Genomic DNA, 20614 nt, shown 5'->3' with positions numbered 1-20614 from the left:
AACACATAGTTTGCAAGCTATCTGTGACCCAATACAGCCCAGGACGTGCCATGCTCAGCACTATTTTAAAGCAACATCATTGGCTGCCAGGACTACAGGAGGAGCAAGAAGGAGCAAAAAATAAAATAATAATAAATAAATGAATAATAAATTAATTTAAAAAAACAAAGGCCAGTTACATTTGACGCTTACATACAAAATTAAAAAAAAAAATCACCATGCAAGGTATTGTGTGTCCATAATGACCCATACAATAAAACAAAATCACTATTAAAGCCACTGGATTAGCAGTGTACACAAAACATTTTTACAAAAAAACCCACAAAAAATTATGATTTTTTTTGTATCTGGTCCCATATGCAATGCAATAAAGGGTGATCAAAAAAAGTATCAACAAAAAAATTTTCAAACTTAGTATCATACTGGTGCTTGGTATTGTACTGGTACCTGGTAATCGTATTGACCAATCGTAGTAACATGTTAGTTAGGAAATGCAGAGAACAGCAAGAAAAAAAAAAGCTTAAATTCAATGACAGAATTGATGCTGGCGGCAGGTCTGAAGTGGCTACAGCGGGCGTGGTGTAGCCACCTTACACCAGAATGAATCTCCACCATGTCAGACGATGTCAGAAATTTCAGCTGAAGTTGCAGCCCTGAGTATGCGCCCATAGAAATACATGGAGACGTTTGCTAGCCCTTAAAGGAAATCTACCACCAGGATTAAGGTTTGTAAACCAAGCACACATGCATGTTGTGCCCCCTCTGTCAGGATCTGTGCTTCTTTTAGCTTTTTAAACCATTGTTTTTACGGAAAAAAAGTTCTAAAAATTTAGCAAATAAGCCTGAGGTCCTCCAGACTCCATTGACATCTATTAAGCCTGGAGCCCCACAGGCTCATTTGCATAATCTTTAAAACCATTTTTTAGTAAAAGCAACGACACAACAAGCATAAAGAAAAACAGATCCTAACAGAGGAGGCAAACACCAGAATGTCTGAGTGCTTGGTTTACAAACCTTTTTGCTCGTGGTAAATGTTCTTTAAAACAACAGCTAGCAGCACACATTCCCAGACAGCGATAATGAGCGCATGAGGCCAAATAACATCTACGCATAATAACAATGTATTCCATTTAAACTCACTCCAGATTTGCACCCGTGTGTATCTACCCTCAGGCCATGTTAACATGTGGCATTTGAAGTGTGTTTCAAGCACATTGGGGAGGAGTTACCTCTGATCATATATACTTTTACACCTTATGCATGCGATCAGTATTGAGCAACACCAGTCCTCATTGCCAAATGCAGGCATTGAGTTGTTAATGCATATAGGGAGCAATTCCACTATATCTAGGCCTGGGCGACCCCTTTAATTATGGAGGGCACTGCATATGTTAGCGGGTCAGTTAGTGGGTCAAGGTTTAGGTTGGGTTAGGATCCGTCAACACATTTAGGTTCCCTGTCATGTGGCATGATCATGAACTATAACAGTGTGCCAATGTTTTGCATGTACTGTTTATGTTAGGATAGCGTTAGGAATGAAAACCTAAAAGTTTAACCCCTTAAACTTTTAAACGCCGCCGGCGACTTTGCCGGCGGCAATGACATGGTTAATAGCCACGATCAGTGCGAGCACCGACCGCGGTTATTAGCGGTGGGGGTTTTGTGCAAAATGCAAAAACCCCCCACCTTTGTATGAAGAGGACTCAGCCCGTGAGCCCTCTTCATACATCCCTTATACCTCTGCGCCGTAGAGCTACGGCGCAGAGCGTTAAGGGGTTAAATCACCCCCTTTTTCTTAAACTGATAACTGAGAAAAGAAATACACAAAAATAATCATAAACATGTTTGGTATCACCTTGTCCCAAAATTCCTAAACTATCAAAATATAAAATCTGTTAATTGTGAATCTGAATGCCATTACTGAATCTGAATTGCCACTCACCATTCCACAACACATAAAAAATGTTTATAAAAAAGTGATAAAAAGGTCCCCAAAATGATAGCAACGAACACATCAGCTCATCCTTCATAAAATGACTCAGGTCGATACACTGAAGTCTGTAAAAGTAATTTGCCCAGATTTATGATTAGATTATCGAAGCGCTTCAATAATCTGGCGAACCAGTTTCCTTTTTGGTGCACTCAGTTTGATGGGCACCAAATGTTGGTGTGGTGTCCAGTGTGAACTGGTGCCTGAGCACCCATTTAGGTGAAGGGTAATGTGATGCGGAGGACATAAAACTGGCACAGACAGTTTAAAAATACATGTACAAGCGGTCCGCTACTTAAGGACACCTGACTTACAGACGAACCATACTTAAAGAAGGATCCCTCTGCCCCCTGTAACCTCAGGTGAAGCTCTCTGAATGCTTTACTATAGTTCCAGATTGCAATGATCAGCTGTAAGGTGTCTGTAATGAAGCTTTATTGATAATCCTTGGTCCCATTACAGCAAAAAATTTTGAAACTCCAATTGTCACTGGGGCAAATTTTTTTGTCTGGATCTACAATTATAATATATACAGTTTAGACTTACATACAAATTCAACTTAAGAACAAACTTATGAACCCTATCTTGTACGTAACCCGTGGACTGCCTGTACAAGCAGTTTGCTCATGTATTTATGTGCAATGTTAGACAGAAAACTGGTGCAACCACTTTTATGAATGTGCCCCGTTGGCTTCAAAAAATGGCAAAACATGGAATTTTTTTTTTTAATAAAAAAGAATTTTTAAATCTATTAAAAAACTATATAAAATTGATATGCAAGTCACGCAACATTTATGGTAGTAACTACTGGTTGACATTTTGGAAATGTCTGGTTAAATGTCTAGTAGCTGTAGACATAGTAAACAGCTGGTTTGAATTATACATAAAGATATGGATGTTACGTTATTCATAATTGACTCAGCTGAATATATTTATTGTGGATATTTAGCACTGTGCAGCTAAGAGTCATAATAATACCAGATATGTAAATGCAGAGGTTTACAGAACTATTGCTCAGTTTTGAGAAGTTTATCACTTCCTACTTTTAACGTTCCCATATATTGTGTCCACTCATCAGGGTGTTATAGGATATATAGAAGACAAGCTCACACAACATTGGTCATAAAGCTACATCCAACTTTGGAGAGATTAAGATATTAAGGCCTTAAAAGTCTCAAATTCCTCCCCCGATGGCGCACACATATCTACTGAGGGTGATGCCACACATGGCGTTTTGAAACCGTTTTTGGTCTGTTTTTAAGCAGTCCGTCCAAAACGGAAAACGCAACCGTTTTTGACCAGTTTTATTTAAGATAATTGGTAAAACCTGTCAAAAATGGATGCATTTTAAAAAACCGCATGCGTTTTTTAACGCATGCTTTTTTTAACAGACTGCTTAAAAACGGACCAAAAACGGGTTCAAAACTCCATGTGTGGCATCACCCTAAGAGCTTTTCAAAAGGTCATACCTAAGACCAGGTCTGACCTTTCGAAAAGCCAGGTTCTGCTATAGTCTCGGCTGGTTTTTCGGGGTAAACTTAGGGTTGCCCTGATACCAGAATTTTGAGTGTGATACGATGCCCAGATACTCGATACTAATACAATACTTTCAAGAAAAGAAATAAAGTATTATCTGAATGTTTAGGGTGCGATCACATGAGACGTTTAGAAATGCAATGCAAATATCTGCGGGCGGGGCTCAGCCTAATCACACATGCATTACTATTGAAACACATGCGATCAATAACGGTCAACTAGTGATTTGTGAGGAAAAGCTTTAGTGCTTTATAACAGTGTAGTATATGAATTGTACAGGTTATCCTGGTGATGTTAGTATAAAATAGTTTGCTAAATAGTATAATTTATGGCTTTTTATTAATGTTATTTTACTTTATTATACGCTTATAAAAACTAATAATAATGTGATGATATAAAGAGAGGTCTCTGAGAAGATGTATCTATATACCAGTGCATTAAGCCTGTGACTATAGTAAATGTGGTGGATGGGGTGTTCAGGACACACCCCGACATGTCCAAAGTGGCATGTGGGGCAGAAAACTCTCCAAACTAGAGGAGAAAGGAATATTTATTGTGCCTTCCCCACCAGAATACGGGCAGTGAAGATATAATGGGGCTTATTTACTAAGGGTCCCCGGCCGCATTTCTGTTGGGTTATCCGACTTTTCGGAGATCACGCCACAGGGACAGGTATTTAAAAGCACATTGGGGGTCATTTACTAAGGGCCCGATTCGCGTTTTCCCGACGTGTTACCCGAATATTTCCGATTTGCGCCGCTTGTACATGAATTGCCCCGGGTTTTTGGCGCACGCGATCGGATTGTGGCACATCGGGGCCGGCATGCGCGCGACAGAAATCGGGGGGGCGTGGCCGAACGAAAACCCGACGTATTCGGAAAAACCGCCACATTTAAAATCCGAAAATGTGTCGCTTGGGGAGCGCTCACCTTCACCTTCTATGGGATGGTGCATTCCGGGGCGTTAAGATTATTTTCGGCGCTGCAGCGCCACCTGGTGGACGGCGGAGGAACTACCATCTTAAATCCCAGCCGGACCCGAATCCTGTGCAGAGAACGCGCCGCTGGATCGCGAATGGGCCGGGTAAGTAAATGTGCCCCATTGTGTTGCACGCGATCGGATTGTGTTGCAATCGTGCCGGCTTTCATGCTACACAAATCGGGGGGTGGGCCGTCAGACATTCTGACGGATTCGGACAAACCGCGGGATTTAACTTTAAATTTGTGTCGCAAGATCAAGCACTTACATACACCAGGAAGTAGAAGGTGAACTCCGGCGGACCTGATTGGGGAAGCGACACATGCAGGAAATGGGGCGCACGATCTACGTGAATCGCGGCACAGTTCATTCTAGTCGGACACTCCGAATCAGGGAACGGGCAGGACTGGGTAAGTAAATGTGCCCCAATGAATCTCCCCCTATGTATCTTCTCAGCTCCTACTGCTCTACTGTATGCAGATAACACCGCAATTTCATGGTTACACGTTAACTTTATGATTTCAGGATCAACTCTAAAAAGGTCAGAGACCTAAATGCGATACTTACAATGTAATAAGAACTTTTTTTGCCCACTATCTTTTTTCACAGCTATTCTTAGAAAACTGCAACTTCTAAATTGTGGGTTTACATATTAGAATAAGGTTAAAGCAGAAATTGGCCTAGAGACTTTTTTTAAGATTTGAAACACTGGAGAAAACATAACTTTTGCTGACCATATTTTAGTTTGTAGATTAATGTTTAGAAAATGTACATATATAATAATTGTTGCCATAGATGATTCTTTTAGGGACACTAATATGTCATCCTTGAGACACATTGACAATGTGGTTATGTCATAGGTCAGACAGTTATAATTAGAGTGCCAAAAAATATAGTTTCACAAAACATTTCATAAAAACTATAAAGGCACATACCTTCTGAGATGGTGTCTACAACAGTGGTGATATAATGTTCTGGGTCATCTTCAGATGACATTGGCTTCCATTTTGACCAGTCATCAAAAAAAATAGAAAAATCCTCTCTGTCCATTACTCCACAATATAGGACAATGACTTTTCTTGGCGGCTTTAAAACTTTCCTTAGGCTTTCCAAAACGCCTTCATTGTCAAAACTACGCTCTATATCTCCAGATAGCAGAATGAGAATACATTTAGTTGTCTGAAACATCCTCATGCATTTCTTGGGTATAGGGGTATCCTCACAAAGTTCATAAGAGTCGATAGCAAGATGTTGGACATAATGATTTGTTTCAAAGAGATTGATCAGGTATTGGCACCACGGGACTGCATCAGGTCCATGGAGTATTAATAGGTCACACTTCCCTGCAAAACATCGAGAGAAATTGTTATACAATAAAAGAGAATCCAATTAACATTTATCCCCCAATTTAGATTTTGTTCAAAGTAGGAGTTGTCTAAAACAAGACCAAAATTGGCAGCTATGGCCAATTACTGCATTATTGAAGCCAGTGAAGCCTGTATATGGACTACTGTACATTGGTTTTCTTTACACTAAGGCTGCATTCACACTGCCATTGCCTGCCGTACCGTAGCACGGTGGGCAATTGCAGCGCACAGGAACATATGGCGCACGGCGCCGTACTATGGAGAAAGATAGGATACGTCCTATCTTTTTACCGGGATATGGAGCGGTACGGTTCAGTTATCTTCAGAATCCTTCATGTCATCAGGGGAAAAGGTAAGCATCACAAAGATGATTGACAAATATCCCTAATATGAGGGGTGAAGCCTAGATATTCTCTCTCTTCTGACTGCTGGTATCAGAAGGTCAACTTCTAAATGCACAGACAGTTTCTTGACTGATTGAGGACAATGCCAATTCAGACTTGACTTCCTTTCCTCTTAATAGCCTTTACAGAAGTTTGTGGGGGCGAAAGTACAGATTCTCTTTAAAGGCTACAACAAGTGTCAATAAGAAAGGGACAATTAACATGTCTCCACCTACTTACCTACTTGTCAATGCCTTATATTATAGGAATATAAAAGACATGGGGGCACATTTACTTAGCCACTCCTGTCGCGATCCCCGAGGTGCGTTGTCCGACAAGGATGAAGTCCGGCGCGATTCACTAAGATCATGTGAGCGATATCCTGCATGTGTCGCTCCCCGCTGAGGTCCGCCGAAGTTCATCTTCTTCTTCCTGGTTTGTGTAAGTGCATTGTCTTGTGACACAATTTGAATTTTAAATCCCGCGCTTTGCCCAAATCAGTCGGGTTGTCCGACGGCCACGCCCCCGATTTGTGTCGCATGAAAGTCTGCGCCAAAATTCGATCACTTGTGCCAAAAACCTGTTAATTGCGGCGCAGATCGACAAACCATCCATAACAGCTTAGTAATAGGAATATATCATTCCTATCAATAGGAAGCATACCTATAGGCATTCATGCATTTCACAATATTATATACACTAATTGCAAAATATGATGTGACATTGATCTAAACCAGAAATCTTCTGCATGCAATTGTGTTGCCAAAACGTGCAGGGAAGCACATAAAACAGAATGGTGATATCATCAGCATCATAGCCTGTTACAAAACATCACATTCGAGTTCCACCTTTACACAACGGGTGTCATATGAAACAAGAAGAGTTGAGAAAGTTTGTACTGTACGCTCCTGTACAGCTAAGGACATTCACTGTCATGGGCTACATTAAGCGTTTGCAGCAGTTTTCTGTCTGACTTTGCACTGAAAAGAATGTGCAAACTGCTTGCACATGTATTTATAAAGTGTCTGCGCCAAATTTCTGCACCTAAAGGGGCGTTCTGGCACGAATTTGCACCGTGCGCTACATTTATTATTGCGACTTGACAGAATTTTGTCATACACGCTGTTTTAAAGGTGCAACAAAAAAGCTGGTGCACACTTCGAGAGCTCTGGGGCAACAGATTACAGGCGGTCCCCTACTTAAGGACACCCGACTTACAGACGACCCATAGTTAAAGATGGACCTCTCTGCCCACTGTGACCTCTGGTGACCTCTCTGGATGCTTTCTTTTAGTCCCAGACTGCAATGATCAGCTGTAAGGTGTCTGTAATGAAGCTTTATTGATAATCTTTGGTCCCATTACAGAAAAAAATTTTGATACTCCAATTGTCACTGGGGCAAAAAAAAATGTGTCTGTATCTACAATTATAAAATATACAGTTTCAACTTACATACAAATTCGACTTAAGAACAAAGCTAAGGACCCTATCTTGTATGTAACCTGGGGACTACCTGTACTGTAGACCTTGTGCAAATATTCAATAACCCTGCACATTAGTGAGGCAAACATAGAATATGTCTTTTTAGTTTATCATCTCGTTGTGTTATTTCAATCATTTTAATCTTTCAATCAAAATTATATGCCAGCAGCCTGGCAGCACAGGGGCAAATAATGTGTAGAATTATAAAGAGAAGAGGTGGTACCTTACGTAAAGTTTGTGTAAAGTCTGGTTCTTTATGTTAAATTGTACATTGCTATGCTAATATAAGCTATGTAAACCTTTTGTGCAATGTGTTTAATAAAAACTGTTTTAAAACAAAACAAAATGATGTGGCTAATATCATATCAATATCATATATATGTGGCTAATATCATATAATACCATATATATGTGAAAACAAACAAGATATTTCACTATAAATCTCTTTACAATAACAAGCTAAATTGAGACACCTAGTAATAATAAAATTGTACAATGTATTGTGTATTTCTATTTCATGTGGAATTCCTGGCAGGATTTCCATATTACATTGTTTTCCCTATATATATATTATATATATATATATATATATATATATATATATATATATATATATATATATATGTATATATATATATATATGTGTGTGTGTGTTCACTTCACTTGGAGTGAGAAGTCAACAGTTTTACACAATCAAAAAGACCAAGAAGGGTCATGCAATATTTTTGTCTCCAGAACACACAAGCACCAGGAAGCAATTTGTCAAAATTTGTTAAAGAGCGCTTTCACTTTCACTAGTGGTGGTGTGATTGATGTATATGGGTACACAGAGGCTATCACTTAAAGGGGCACTAAGCCATCTTAGGCTGCATCCACACACATGTATGGGGGACGTATATACGGCCGATGTACATCCCCCATACACTTCTATGGGCTCACGACCCTGTTAGGGAGAGGTACCGTGCGGCACCGTACCGCTCCGTAGCCCGTAGAAAGATAGGACATGCCCTATCCTTCTACGTGATACGGCACCGTGCGCTGTATATGCCTATGCGCTCATCCCCTGCTCCTCTCCGCAGCGCCGTTGTATGCCCGCCGTACTACGGTATAGCGGGCATACATCGTCTGAATGTAGCCTTAGTACCTGTTATTTTAACAGTAACATCAGGAAAACCCCTGATGGGACTTTTAGGAGTAACATAGCTGCAACTGTGATACAAAAGAATTTATATGGACATATTCATGTTTCTTCTGTTTTAGGTTGTTGGACAAAAAAAGTTGAAATAAACTAGGAAAACATGACATTTATACTTGCAGGTTTGCAGGTGCAGAAGGTGGCATTGTGGTTTAACACGTAACAGATCCCACTCAGAGGTGATACGTATGTAGAACAGGATGCAACTAAAATGTGTTATTAAACTTGTTATTAACAGCAGTAAATACATTTTCCGAGCTGGAAATATTGATCCATTTAGCAAAATGACAAACCCATAAAAGAAACCCAACAGAACTATTGGGTTCCATCAGAATCCATCTTTCTCATAAAAAAACTCCTCTGAGAATCCTACATGTCACTTGCTAGTACCCCGAATCCATACCCTTGTCCCTTATATCCAGGGCAAAGTGAAAACCATATGACTGCTAGCTACCAACAAGGTAAACGCCTTTACAGTCATTGCTTTACATTAATAGGTTACAAACCTTTTAAAAGAAATATGAAAACATCAAACAAATAGTCAACATGGGAGTCTACAGACAAAAGTAATGTGATATGTGAATGTATTCAATGGAAAAAAACTTTTTAACTGAAAAAAATGCCTCTTTGCTAAACACATGACATGCACACAGCCTATAAATCTCACCCTTCAAATGTGTGACGCAAAAGAATGCCTGAAAAAAGGGAACTTATTTGTGTAATCCATTATAGGAAAATGAGACTGCAGAAACTATAGAAGCTGAAATTTCAGAAGGGGAAATTAAGGGGAATTTTATTAACATGACACTCTCTCCCAAGCTCACTGTCATTCTTGCTAAATAGAAGTGTCATTGAGAAGCTGCACCGTAATAAAGAAAGTTGAATGTAGTTGAAGCATTAACATTTACATTTATTCATCTGCCATATATTTATGTTTTCAATTGAATTAAAAAATTTTTAAATTGCTGTCTGAGTGAAGATAATTTCCACCTGTAATAACTGTCACCATGTTTTCCCCTAGAAACAAGATAGTTGTCCTTGGATCTGACCACCACTACGCTCTTCCAGCATTGAGGCGCCTGACCCCCTGCTATTAACATTCAGTAGCACAGGACGGCTCTGGGACATGCAGTATATCCTGGACGTTTCATATGTAAAAACAATTTGTTTCTTTTTGCGATCACGCTAGCAGTGGGGGTCGTATCCAAGGACAGTTGCCCTACGTTTTTACCGTTTATATACGGTAAATTATCTTCACACAGGAACATTTCTTTAAATAACAACCAACTGAAGAAATGTATGTATATATCAGATGAATTCATTTAAATGTGACTGCCCAGTTGGTCACATTTGGTAAGGTAGAAAGAGTCAAAACATTGATGTTAAAGAAGGAGGGAACCATTCCACAGCCTGCTTACAAAATATAACATCCGACAGCAAGGCATTGACAATTTGACAATGAAGAAGAGGACTAACCCCCCCCCCCCCTCCCACACTCCCCTCCCCCCTTGTTGTGTCTGAAGCTTAGGGCCTATGATTTCCCCTCCCTATCCCCTTCTGTCCACTCCCTACATTACTTGTCTGAAATACTTTGTTGCTAAACATGTTTCGATTGACATATGCAAAAGTGTGACATACAAAACTGTGACATACACTGTAGGTTAGAATGTACTGTGTGTTGCACTGTATTACTCTTAATATACCGTATTTTTCAGACTATAAGGTGCACAAAAAATCCTTTGATTTTCTCAGAAAGCAAAGGTACGCCTTGTAGTCCAGTGCGCCTTATATATGAACCATACTTACAGACAACAGCTGCCTTGAACTGTGCACAGGTCTGCCACCTGCTGGACATTCATCCTTATAATCCGATGCGCCTTAAAATCCGGTGCGCCTTATATATGAACCTAGACGTTTTTGCAGGCATTTATTGATGGTGCGCCTTATAATCCGGTGCGCCTTATAGTCCGAAAAATATGGTATCTTCATTTTTTTCAGAGCTGTATCTTAGTCTGTGCTCTCATTCTGGTTGTAATATTCGATCAGTGGGCCCATAGCAAGCAAGCATATAGCCACGGCGCAGAAGAGAGGTGGAGTGTAGTAAGGCCGTATGCACGGGAAAAGATTTTGCAAGCTCTTATCTTTTTCCCATTGATGGTATAATACGGTGGGCAAAACGTTTATTCATATGCATAGAAGTGTTGCCCATTGAAATTAATGTGACTGTATGCTACCCTTAACAAACTTATATGTAAATGAACAACAATAATATAAATAACAAATCTTCTTTTAACTATGATAGTAAAATCATTGCTAGTTTGTTTGCACTAGATACTTAGTATAACTACGGAATAGTCTTTGACATGTGCAATTTGCATATAATTTGCTTTAGTAAATTTACACATTCTTCTTCTGGGATTTTATTTGCATTTTATAATCATCAATGATACAAACTATACTTAGTATCCAGGAAATTGCTGCATTTTTTTTATTTCATTTTTTTTTTTTTACTTTAGTATTTTTTTTTTGCTTTTAAGTATTAACCAGCTATTTTATGACCACCATAATTATTTCTCTGTACATTTGTGTAATAAATAAACGCGAATGTTAACTAAGTGATAAAGTAAGCATTGAAAAGATTAGCCGGCTCCAATACGAGTGTAGGGATTTTTTCTTCTGTTTCCTCATTGCTTTCAAAAATAATTGTGACTATCCCTGCCTTCAGATTAATAACAAAAGGTCATTGTCTAAAGTCTGCTCTTTTACTGCGTGTCTTGAAAGAAAGAATATGATATTTACCACTTATATTTCTGAAATAAGAAGGGTAATAACTAGAGATGAGCGAGCACTGAAATGCTCAAGTGCTCGTTACTCGGGTCAAACTTTTCCCGATGCTCGAGTGCTCGTCTCGAATAACGAACCCCATTGAAGTCAATGGGAGACTCTTTGGGAGCATTTTTCACCGAAAGAACACATTGAAAGAACACTAAAGAAGAACACATTGCAGATGTTTGCAGATGTTTTCACCGAAAGAACACAGTGAAGAACACGTTGCAGATGTTTCCATACATCTGCAATGTGTTCTTCACATATATTGTTCTTCATATACTATTGTGAAGAACACCGTTCGGCGCTCGTGTCTTCCGATAAGTTAGCAGATGTTCGGAACATCTGCAATGTGTTCTTCACTGTGTTCTTTCAATGTGTTCTTCACTTAAATGATCCTGTGTTCACTGTGTTCACTGTTTAAATTGTATTCTTCACTGTTCTTCACTGTGTTTCGTTAACTAAATGCTCGATCTCGAGCCGGCGAGATACTCGTCCGAGCAACGAGCCGTTTCGAGTACTTTTATACTCGAACAAGCATCAAGCTCGGACGAGTATACTTGCTCATCTCTAGTAATAACGTAAACCTAATTGTAAAGAAACTGCAATAATGGCTCTCCCTATGTGGTATTTTGTTTGGACTGATATAAACAGTCTACAGGCACCTTAAACCTTTTCCCGCCAATCCCCTTTTTTGTTTTTGCGTTTACCTGTTTTGCTCCCATCCTTTAAAAAAATCATAACTTTATTTTTCTGTGTACAGAACAAGTACATGTAGTTGGTTTAGTGTCCCAAATCAGCCTGACAGGTTCTCTTTAAAGGAAATCTGTCATCAGAAATTGGCCTAATTAACCACTACCACTATGTAGTCAAACAGCTGAGCTGCTTCAAAATGATGTTTCTTTCATGGCCTGATGTGGTGTCTTAATCCAGAAAATCAAATTTGAAGTGAGATGTAAATTGGTTTTATGAACTCAAGGAGGCGGAGAGTTTAACACTGAAGTCAAACTTTCCCTTCCTTATTACACCCCATTCACTATCATTTTGGTCTTGCGTGCAGGGACTGATCAAATCTCCTGAAGTCTGATGCATGATGTCACATGGGAGGGGGCTTTAGAGGTTGGGAGAGTTTGACTTCAGTGTTATACTCTCCGCCTCCCTGACTTTATACAACCAATTAACATCTCACTTCAAAGTTGATTTTCTGGATGATGCCACCCCACGGGGTCATGAAAGAAACATCATGTTAACAGAGTTTAGATTCTTCACAACATACTGGTATTGTTTTATTAGGCCAATTTCTGATGACAGGTTTCCGTTAATACCTATGCAGAGGTTGAGTTTTACCCCTCAGCCATGACAAAATTACAGATTTATGCGCATTAGAAACCAGCTTTTTTATGGTTTGTGATACTTTTGGAATTAGCCCTTATTGTATAGGTGCATAGTGCTTTGCAAAGGTGTTCATAAGAATTAGGGAGGCCTTAATACTGGTAACATTCACACTGTGCATCTCGTTTTACCTGTAAAATAGGTTTTACATACCTCATACCATAGTTTCTCTTTGAATCAGAGTTAACTTCCTTTACCTTTCATCTCCATTTATAGGTGCCCTCACTGGTTTAACCAGACGTTTGTTTCAGGCATGAATTAAAATACATTATTTCTGTGGTACGTGATACAGCGAAGGGAAAATTTTGATTTTCACTAGAAATATCCACTAGAAACTTTTGGAAATTGGTGAATGGACCATGCTTACTCCCCCATGGGATAACCCCCATTTGGGAAAAGCTTTCAAGCAATTACAGAAGGAGTTTGTAATGTTTCCACAATCTAAGGTTACAATGGGGCTCATTTACGAAGGGTCCGAACTGCGCATTTTCGTCGGGTTTCCTGACTTTTTATTGTTTTGCCCTGAATTGCTCCAGGTTTTTTGGCACACGTGATTGGATTGTGTCGCATCGGCACCGGCTTGCATGCGACACAATTCGGGGGGGGGGCGTAGACATCGGACAACCCGACTGATTCAGACAAACCGTGGAATTTAAAAACAAAATTGTGTCGCAAGATCAGCACTCACATGCACCGGGAAGAAGGTGAACTCCGGCGGACCTCAGTGGGGGAAGCCACACATGCAGGAAATCAGGCGCACGATCTTAGTGAATCGTGGAAGATCCCAATCCTCGTCGGACAACACACAGTGGGGATCGCGACGGGACGGGTAAGTAAATCTTCCCCAATGTTTACAAATTAGGCTTGTGATCCAAGCAGAGTTTGGTATGGAGCCCTCTACATTTTCTACTTTGAGAGAGATGCTGGGGGTGTTGCAGGCTGAGAATATGAGGGGCCTTATTTTTTTATTGTACAGTGTACTGATAAGATACTGGGGTGCGCAGCAAATGGGATATAGGCTATAGGTAACGGGCAATGAGTGGGGGGAGGTGTTGGCGTTCACGGCTTCATTATCGCTGAATGTAGCACAGTGGAGGTCTTTATTATACATAAAGTGTATTGGACGCCTGTGTTACTGTGGAAAATGTGAATTAGGACCAATGCCTGTTGTCCATGTTGTTCGTAAGATATGGCAGATGATGACATTTATTTGGATAATTTCTGGCTCTGGGTCCCTTAAGGGCAAAAGTAATATGCTTAGTACATTACGTGTTTGGAACAAGGGTTTCGGCTGATTTCAAGCTCTGTATTTTGGGTTGTGTGGGGGATTCAATATATCTCAGTCAGAACACATGGTGGTGGATAAGGTTCTTTACCAAGTAAGGAAGTCTATTGCAAGACACTGGCTTGATGACGAAGCGTCAGGTATGAAAGAGGTAAAGAAAATGATAAATGTAACTATAAGAATGGAATCGAAAGTGTATAACAAATGGGGCTCTTTGAAGAAGTTTTAGAAACAGTGGGGGTAATGGATCTACAGTCCAGGGCTGGCTTCCCCAAAGTTACTTCAGAAATGGGTGCGACTGAGTGTGTAAGGCGATTGTGTGGTATTGTTATGTATGTGTGAGAATGAGAGGCAATGATTCGAGGCTGTCAGGACGAATTATGGGAGGACATCTCATCTTATGTATGAGGTATATATGTTGGCAATGAACACAACCCAACTGTCCTAAAAGTCCTAGTTTAAAAAGGAGTATACTAGTTATCATTGACCAATTTTTGAGACAAAAATTGACATAATAGCACTGCACGGTGGGAGGTGCGATCCCGCATTTTGCAGTACTATTAGGTCATGCTTCTGGCACGGGCTTCTGAATGGAGCCGGTACCAGAAGCATGGGGTGCCAATTGTATGTTACCTCCGATCGCGTTTATTTACCTCTTATACGCCATGGTCATGCATGACCGCGGCGAGCAAGGGTCCCTGCGCAAAATTGGACCCGCCAAAATCCGATCGCGTGCGCCACAATCCCCTTCTAAATACCTGTCCCAGTGGCACAAATCCTGAAAATGTCGGGAAGACCGACGGAATGCGATCCCTTAGTAAATAAATCCCAATATGTTATTTTTATGGTACGGTGTTCGCCCCCAAAAGAATACAAAAAGAAAGGAAAACTAAATTTATGGGTTTTTTTTAAGAGTTAATAAAATCTCATCAATTAGCTAATGACCCACTAAAATGAAGTATTTGTAAAGTGTATCTAATGTTGCAGAAAATAAGCCCTTATTGGTCAAAATTTCCAAAAAAATAAAGATTGTACAGCCAATAAAAATGCATAATCTGCTCTGAATGGCGCAGCTCCCTTCGATGCCCTGGCGTGAGCACATACAGCAGGTAACCACCACATATGGGGTATTGTTATACTTGGGAGAGATTGGGTATCAAATTTTGTGGAGCGTTATGGTATTTTATCCACTGAGAATTTGTACATTTTATGAAAAACACATTCATTTAGTCAAAAAAATTAAAATTGCATCTGATTTTGTTTTATCCCCTCTAAAACAATTAAAGGGTTACAAACTTAATGAAAGTTGTTTTTTCTTACGTTGAGGGGTGTAGTTTCTATAATGGGGTAATTTATGGGGTTTTACTTTTATTTAGGTCTCTTAAAGTGACTTGAAATCTGAGAAGCTCCCGCAAAAGCAGGATTTTGTGTTTTTTATGAAAATGTGAGAAATCGCACATAGGGGGTCATTTACTAAGGGCCCGATTTTCCCGACGTGTTACCCGAATATATTTGCACCGATTATCCCTGTATTGCACCTGGTTTTTGGTGCACGCGGGGGGGTGTGGCCGAACGATAACCCGACGGATTCAGAGAAACCGCTGCATTTAAAAAAAAAAAAAAAGTGTCGCGGGACACGCGCTTACCTTCACCAGGTATAAGATGGTGCATTCCGGCGGACCTCGGGGAACTTCAGCGCAGCAGTGACACCTGGTGGACGTCGGAGGAACTGCCTTAGTGAAGCGCTGGAGGACCCGAATCCACCGCAGAGAATACGCCGCTGGATCGCGAATGGGCTGGGTAAGTAAATCTGCCCCATAAAGTTCAAAGCCCCATAACATTTTACAAAAATGAAAGGATGCCAAAAAAGCCATGGAGACATAAAGAAGACATTCAGTTAATGTTAGTTATCAAGTTTTTTTGCTGTTATGACTATGTATGGAAAAAGTAGAACATTTTCAATTTCAAAAATCGAGACTTTTCACCAAAAATCTGTTTTTTTCATAAATAAATGCAGCACATATCAAGTTTTTCACCTAACATGAAGTACTAAGTGTCATGAGATAACAATTTCAAAATCACTTGGATATGTTAAAGCGTTCCAAAGTAATAACCACTTATAGAGACACAGGGAAGATTTGAAAAAATGGGCCGTGTCAGGAAGGTGAAAAATGGCTTTGGCGTTAAGGGGTTAAGCTTCTTATGCCTTTGTTTTTAAGAAAAAAAGGCTTTAAAAATTATGCAAATCTATGGAGCATGGAGCCCCTCAGGCTCATTTACATAATTGTAAAAGCCTTTTTTTTATAAAAACAAGGGCTTTAGAAGCTTCAGGAAGAGCAGATCCTAACAGAGGGGGCACACAGCAGTATGGTCGTGTGCTTAGGTTATAAGTGTTTATTTGGTCTGTCTAATATTATATTCTTGTTAAAATGAACCCTAAAAGTGCCCTGTAAGCCCAATTCCTAAGTGTCTTCTATTCTCATACTGTACAGTCTTCACAAAACGTTTACTAGAATATTCACATTCCTTTTGCCTGAAGTAGAAAGACAACATTTACGTTTCACTACAAGCTGGCATAAATTGAATAGTTGAAAATAGCAAGTTTTCAAGGCCGGACTTTAGGCACTATTAGCTTCAAGGGATTCAGATTTTACACAGATTGGGGCAGATTTATCAAAAGTGGAAGACAGTACAGGTGCAGCCTGTGTGTGCCTGTGTTTTTCATGCATTGTTCCTCTTCACCTCACCATCCCCCTCCCTCCCCTGCCTGCTCAATGCACATGACTGAAGGAGGGGAGGGGGGAAGGAGCTGTAGCTGAGGGTGGAGGAGATGAGACTGACACAGGCACACACAGGCTGCAGCTGCCACCTCCCTGGGGACTCATCACACACTGCTGGAAGGGATTAATGTAATGTGAATATAAACTACAAAAATAATTCAGAATGCTGACAAAGGCATTTTTAAAATCAACATAGCATAGGTTATTGGAACGTGTCACCAGCTAAATATGACATTCCTGGAGACAGGTTCGCTTTACGACTGTCTAGTCATACTTTGCACCTCCTAATAGTTGGCTTATTTTATGTCAGAAAACTGGGAACAAATGTTATTGGGTTACCATTATTTTTGGCGGACAGACTTTTTGGTGCAAAATCACAATCCTTTTCACGGCTCACGCTCCCTTTGTTGTACTCAGGGGCGTAACTAGAAGAGGCTGGGCCCCATAGCAGATTTCTACATTGGGCCCCCCTTCCACCCCCAAAATATATACATATTTAGGCTGCATTCACATAAACGTGTGCGCGGGCGGCTATAGCGTGGCAGGCACATATCTGGCGCGCTGGAGAGGAGGAGAGGTGATTACGTCTCACCTCTCCCCTCTCCATAGAGAATAGAGCCACATAGCCATTCTTACGGCCATAGATACGCTCTCTTTCCTTTGTGGCCACGGCTCGAAACAGTGAGTACTCGTTGTGCTCACTGTACCGAGCCCAGGTGCTATAGACGCATATGGGGGAAGTATATCCGGCAGCAAATTTGCAGCCAGATATACGACCCTCACACGTTCTTGTGAATGTACCCCTTTGCAGACATGTTTATACAATTAAACACATTTCTACACTCATATATACATACATTTATATACTTATATACACACACACACATACATTTCTACACTCATATACACATACATTTATATACTTATATACACACACACATACATTTCGACACTCATATACTCACCCCTATATACATACAAGTATACACTTATACACACACATTTATGCACTGCTACACTGTATATACAAACTCATAAAGTATATAGACACATACTGTATATATACATCACACATACTGCATACACATATATATATATATATATATATATATATATATATATATATATATATATGAAACACACCGTATACACTGACCATATATACACATACATGCGGTATAAATACGCCATATACACACATGTGGCATATACATACAGAATATACACACATACGGGAAATGCACACACACATTCAGTATATAGAGCATATACATACATACCATATACACAGCATATACAAAAACACACACATCATATATGTGCATATATTTAAATGTGCACATATATATGTTTATATAAATATGTGTGTGTAGAAATACAGTAGATGCATATATACACATATACACAGTATGTACATATATATATACACAGTATATACTCAAGGAAAATACAAACAGCACACACAATATATAATCACGAATACAGGCAGCACTACTCCAAGACGTCCAGTATTAGGTGAAAAAAATGTTCTTCTTTATTCCATGTTTGAAAAAGGCTCCTAGCGAGCCGAAACGTCGCTGTACTTTGTTGTACTTTTTGAATATGGAATAAAAAAGAACATTTTTTTCACCTAATGCTGGACGTTTTTGAATGCTGCCTGTTTTCGTGATTATACACAGTATACACATATATACAATAATATACAATATATACAATAATACACAATATATGCATATATACACAGATATACATATATACACAATATATGCATATATACACAGATATACATATATACACAGTATATGCATATATACACAGATATACACATATACACAGTATATGCATATATACACAGATATACACATATACACAATATATGCATATATACACAGATATACACATATACACAATATATGCATATATACACAGATATACATATATACACAGTATATGCATATATACACAGATATACACATATACACAGTATATGCATATATACACAGATATACACATATACACAATATATGCATATATACACAGATATACATATATACACAGTATATGCATATATACAATAATACACAATATATACATATATACACAGTATATATACATATACATAGTATATGCATATATACACACAGATAAATACATGTATATACTTACCTTTTCGGATGTTTTGGGGCTGTATGGGTGGCCACCCAGCCGTGGCTTGAGACGGGTGTTCAGGTGGGTGTTCTGGCGGGTAGGTCGTCGGTGATCGGATAGGTTCGTCTGCGGGCCGGCGGGGAGGGGGCGTTTGACGGGTGCTTGTTCGCTCGTTCGCTCGCGGGCGTGGGGGACGTGATGGGAGTCAGGCGGGTGCCAATTCTGCCGCGCGGGCGGCATTTGCTTGTTCGCCCGTGCGCGCGAGGGGGGGGGGGGTTGCGTGAGGTAGGGATTGGAGACGGGCGGCAGCTTGTTCGGCCGCGCGGGGGATTGTGCGGGCGGGTTCTTGTTTGGTGAGTTGGACGGTTAATTGTTTTGCCGGGGGGAAGGAGGGGGGCGCTGTAGGCTGGGCGAGTGGGGAGGAGGGGCATCCGTCCGCTCTGTCAGCGGTCGGCTCCAGCATCCAGGGGGGGGGGGGAGGTCACTTGTGCCAGGGGGCGGTCGGCCATCTCTGCCAGGGGGTAGGTGGCCGGCTACGGTGGTTGTTACGCCACTGGTTGTACTAGTCGTAGCAGTGCATGAAAACTGTCTAAAGCCCTTTGTAAATGTGACACCGATAGTTTTATAGAGGAAATCACAACAGAATTCTTTTGTACACAGATCAATAAATCTCCCCCATTATCCAGAATTATTATATAAAAAGTTGTGCATTGTAATATTTCTCTTTTATAGCCTAAAAAGCTACAACAACAAATTCTCCTACACAATGCACTTCTACCCTGTGCATAAAATACATCAGCAATAGTCTCAAAAGTTTACAACAATTTATCAATATTGGAAGTCTGTGGCAGGAGTCTGTTAGAAACCAAAAGGCCATCTTCTACATGTGGATGCAAATCAACGTCTGAAGGCAGCGCATGTGATTACCCACACCCACTTTTATAGTGGTAAATTTGTCAACATTAACACACAAATTCTGACCATTCCTGGCCAACATGATTTCCTAGAATGTTATAAATGTACCTCTGAATGATAATTATTTTAGTAACAGTTTAGACAGAGTAACTCTTTCATGGAAAAATTATGGAATTTAGAATGTTACCTCTAGAACTTAAAGGGGATGGCCACTTTATTTCATGTTTTTTGTAATGTAAGTGTGGGGGAGGGGCTACGATATTAGGTAGTTTATAAATATACATCTATTAAAAGTTGTACTTCATATGTTTCTTGATATGTAAAGTAAAGTCTCTAGA

At 40.0% G+C, this 20614-nt stretch overlaps 1 protein-coding gene and 1 long non-coding RNA gene across 2 annotated transcripts in view; one reads left to right on the top strand and one right to left on the bottom strand.

Annotated features, from left to right (window-relative positions):
- LOC140106556 (uncharacterized) overlaps nucleotides 1-20614 on the top strand; it is a 111878-nt gene that overhangs the window by 70404 nt on the left and 20860 nt on the right. The window lies entirely within an intron of this gene.
- The window catches only part of PIK3AP1 (phosphoinositide-3-kinase adaptor protein 1), a 59479-nt gene that overhangs the window by 37544 nt on the left and 1321 nt on the right, over nucleotides 1-20614 (bottom strand). Inside the window, exon 2 of the mRNA XM_072131044.1 lies at nucleotides 5440-5847. Coding sequence (XP_071987145.1) covers nucleotides 5440-5847 — 408 coding nt within the window. The remainder of the gene's footprint in view (nucleotides 1-5439; nucleotides 5848-20614) is intronic.

This window comes from Engystomops pustulosus, chromosome 11 (genome assembly GCF_040894005.1).
Source record: "Engystomops pustulosus chromosome 11, aEngPut4.maternal, whole genome shotgun sequence".
Classification (NCBI taxonomy): Eukaryota; Metazoa; Chordata; class Amphibia; order Anura; family Leptodactylidae; genus Engystomops; species Engystomops pustulosus.
This window is presented reverse-complemented; position numbering and strand designations above follow the sequence as displayed.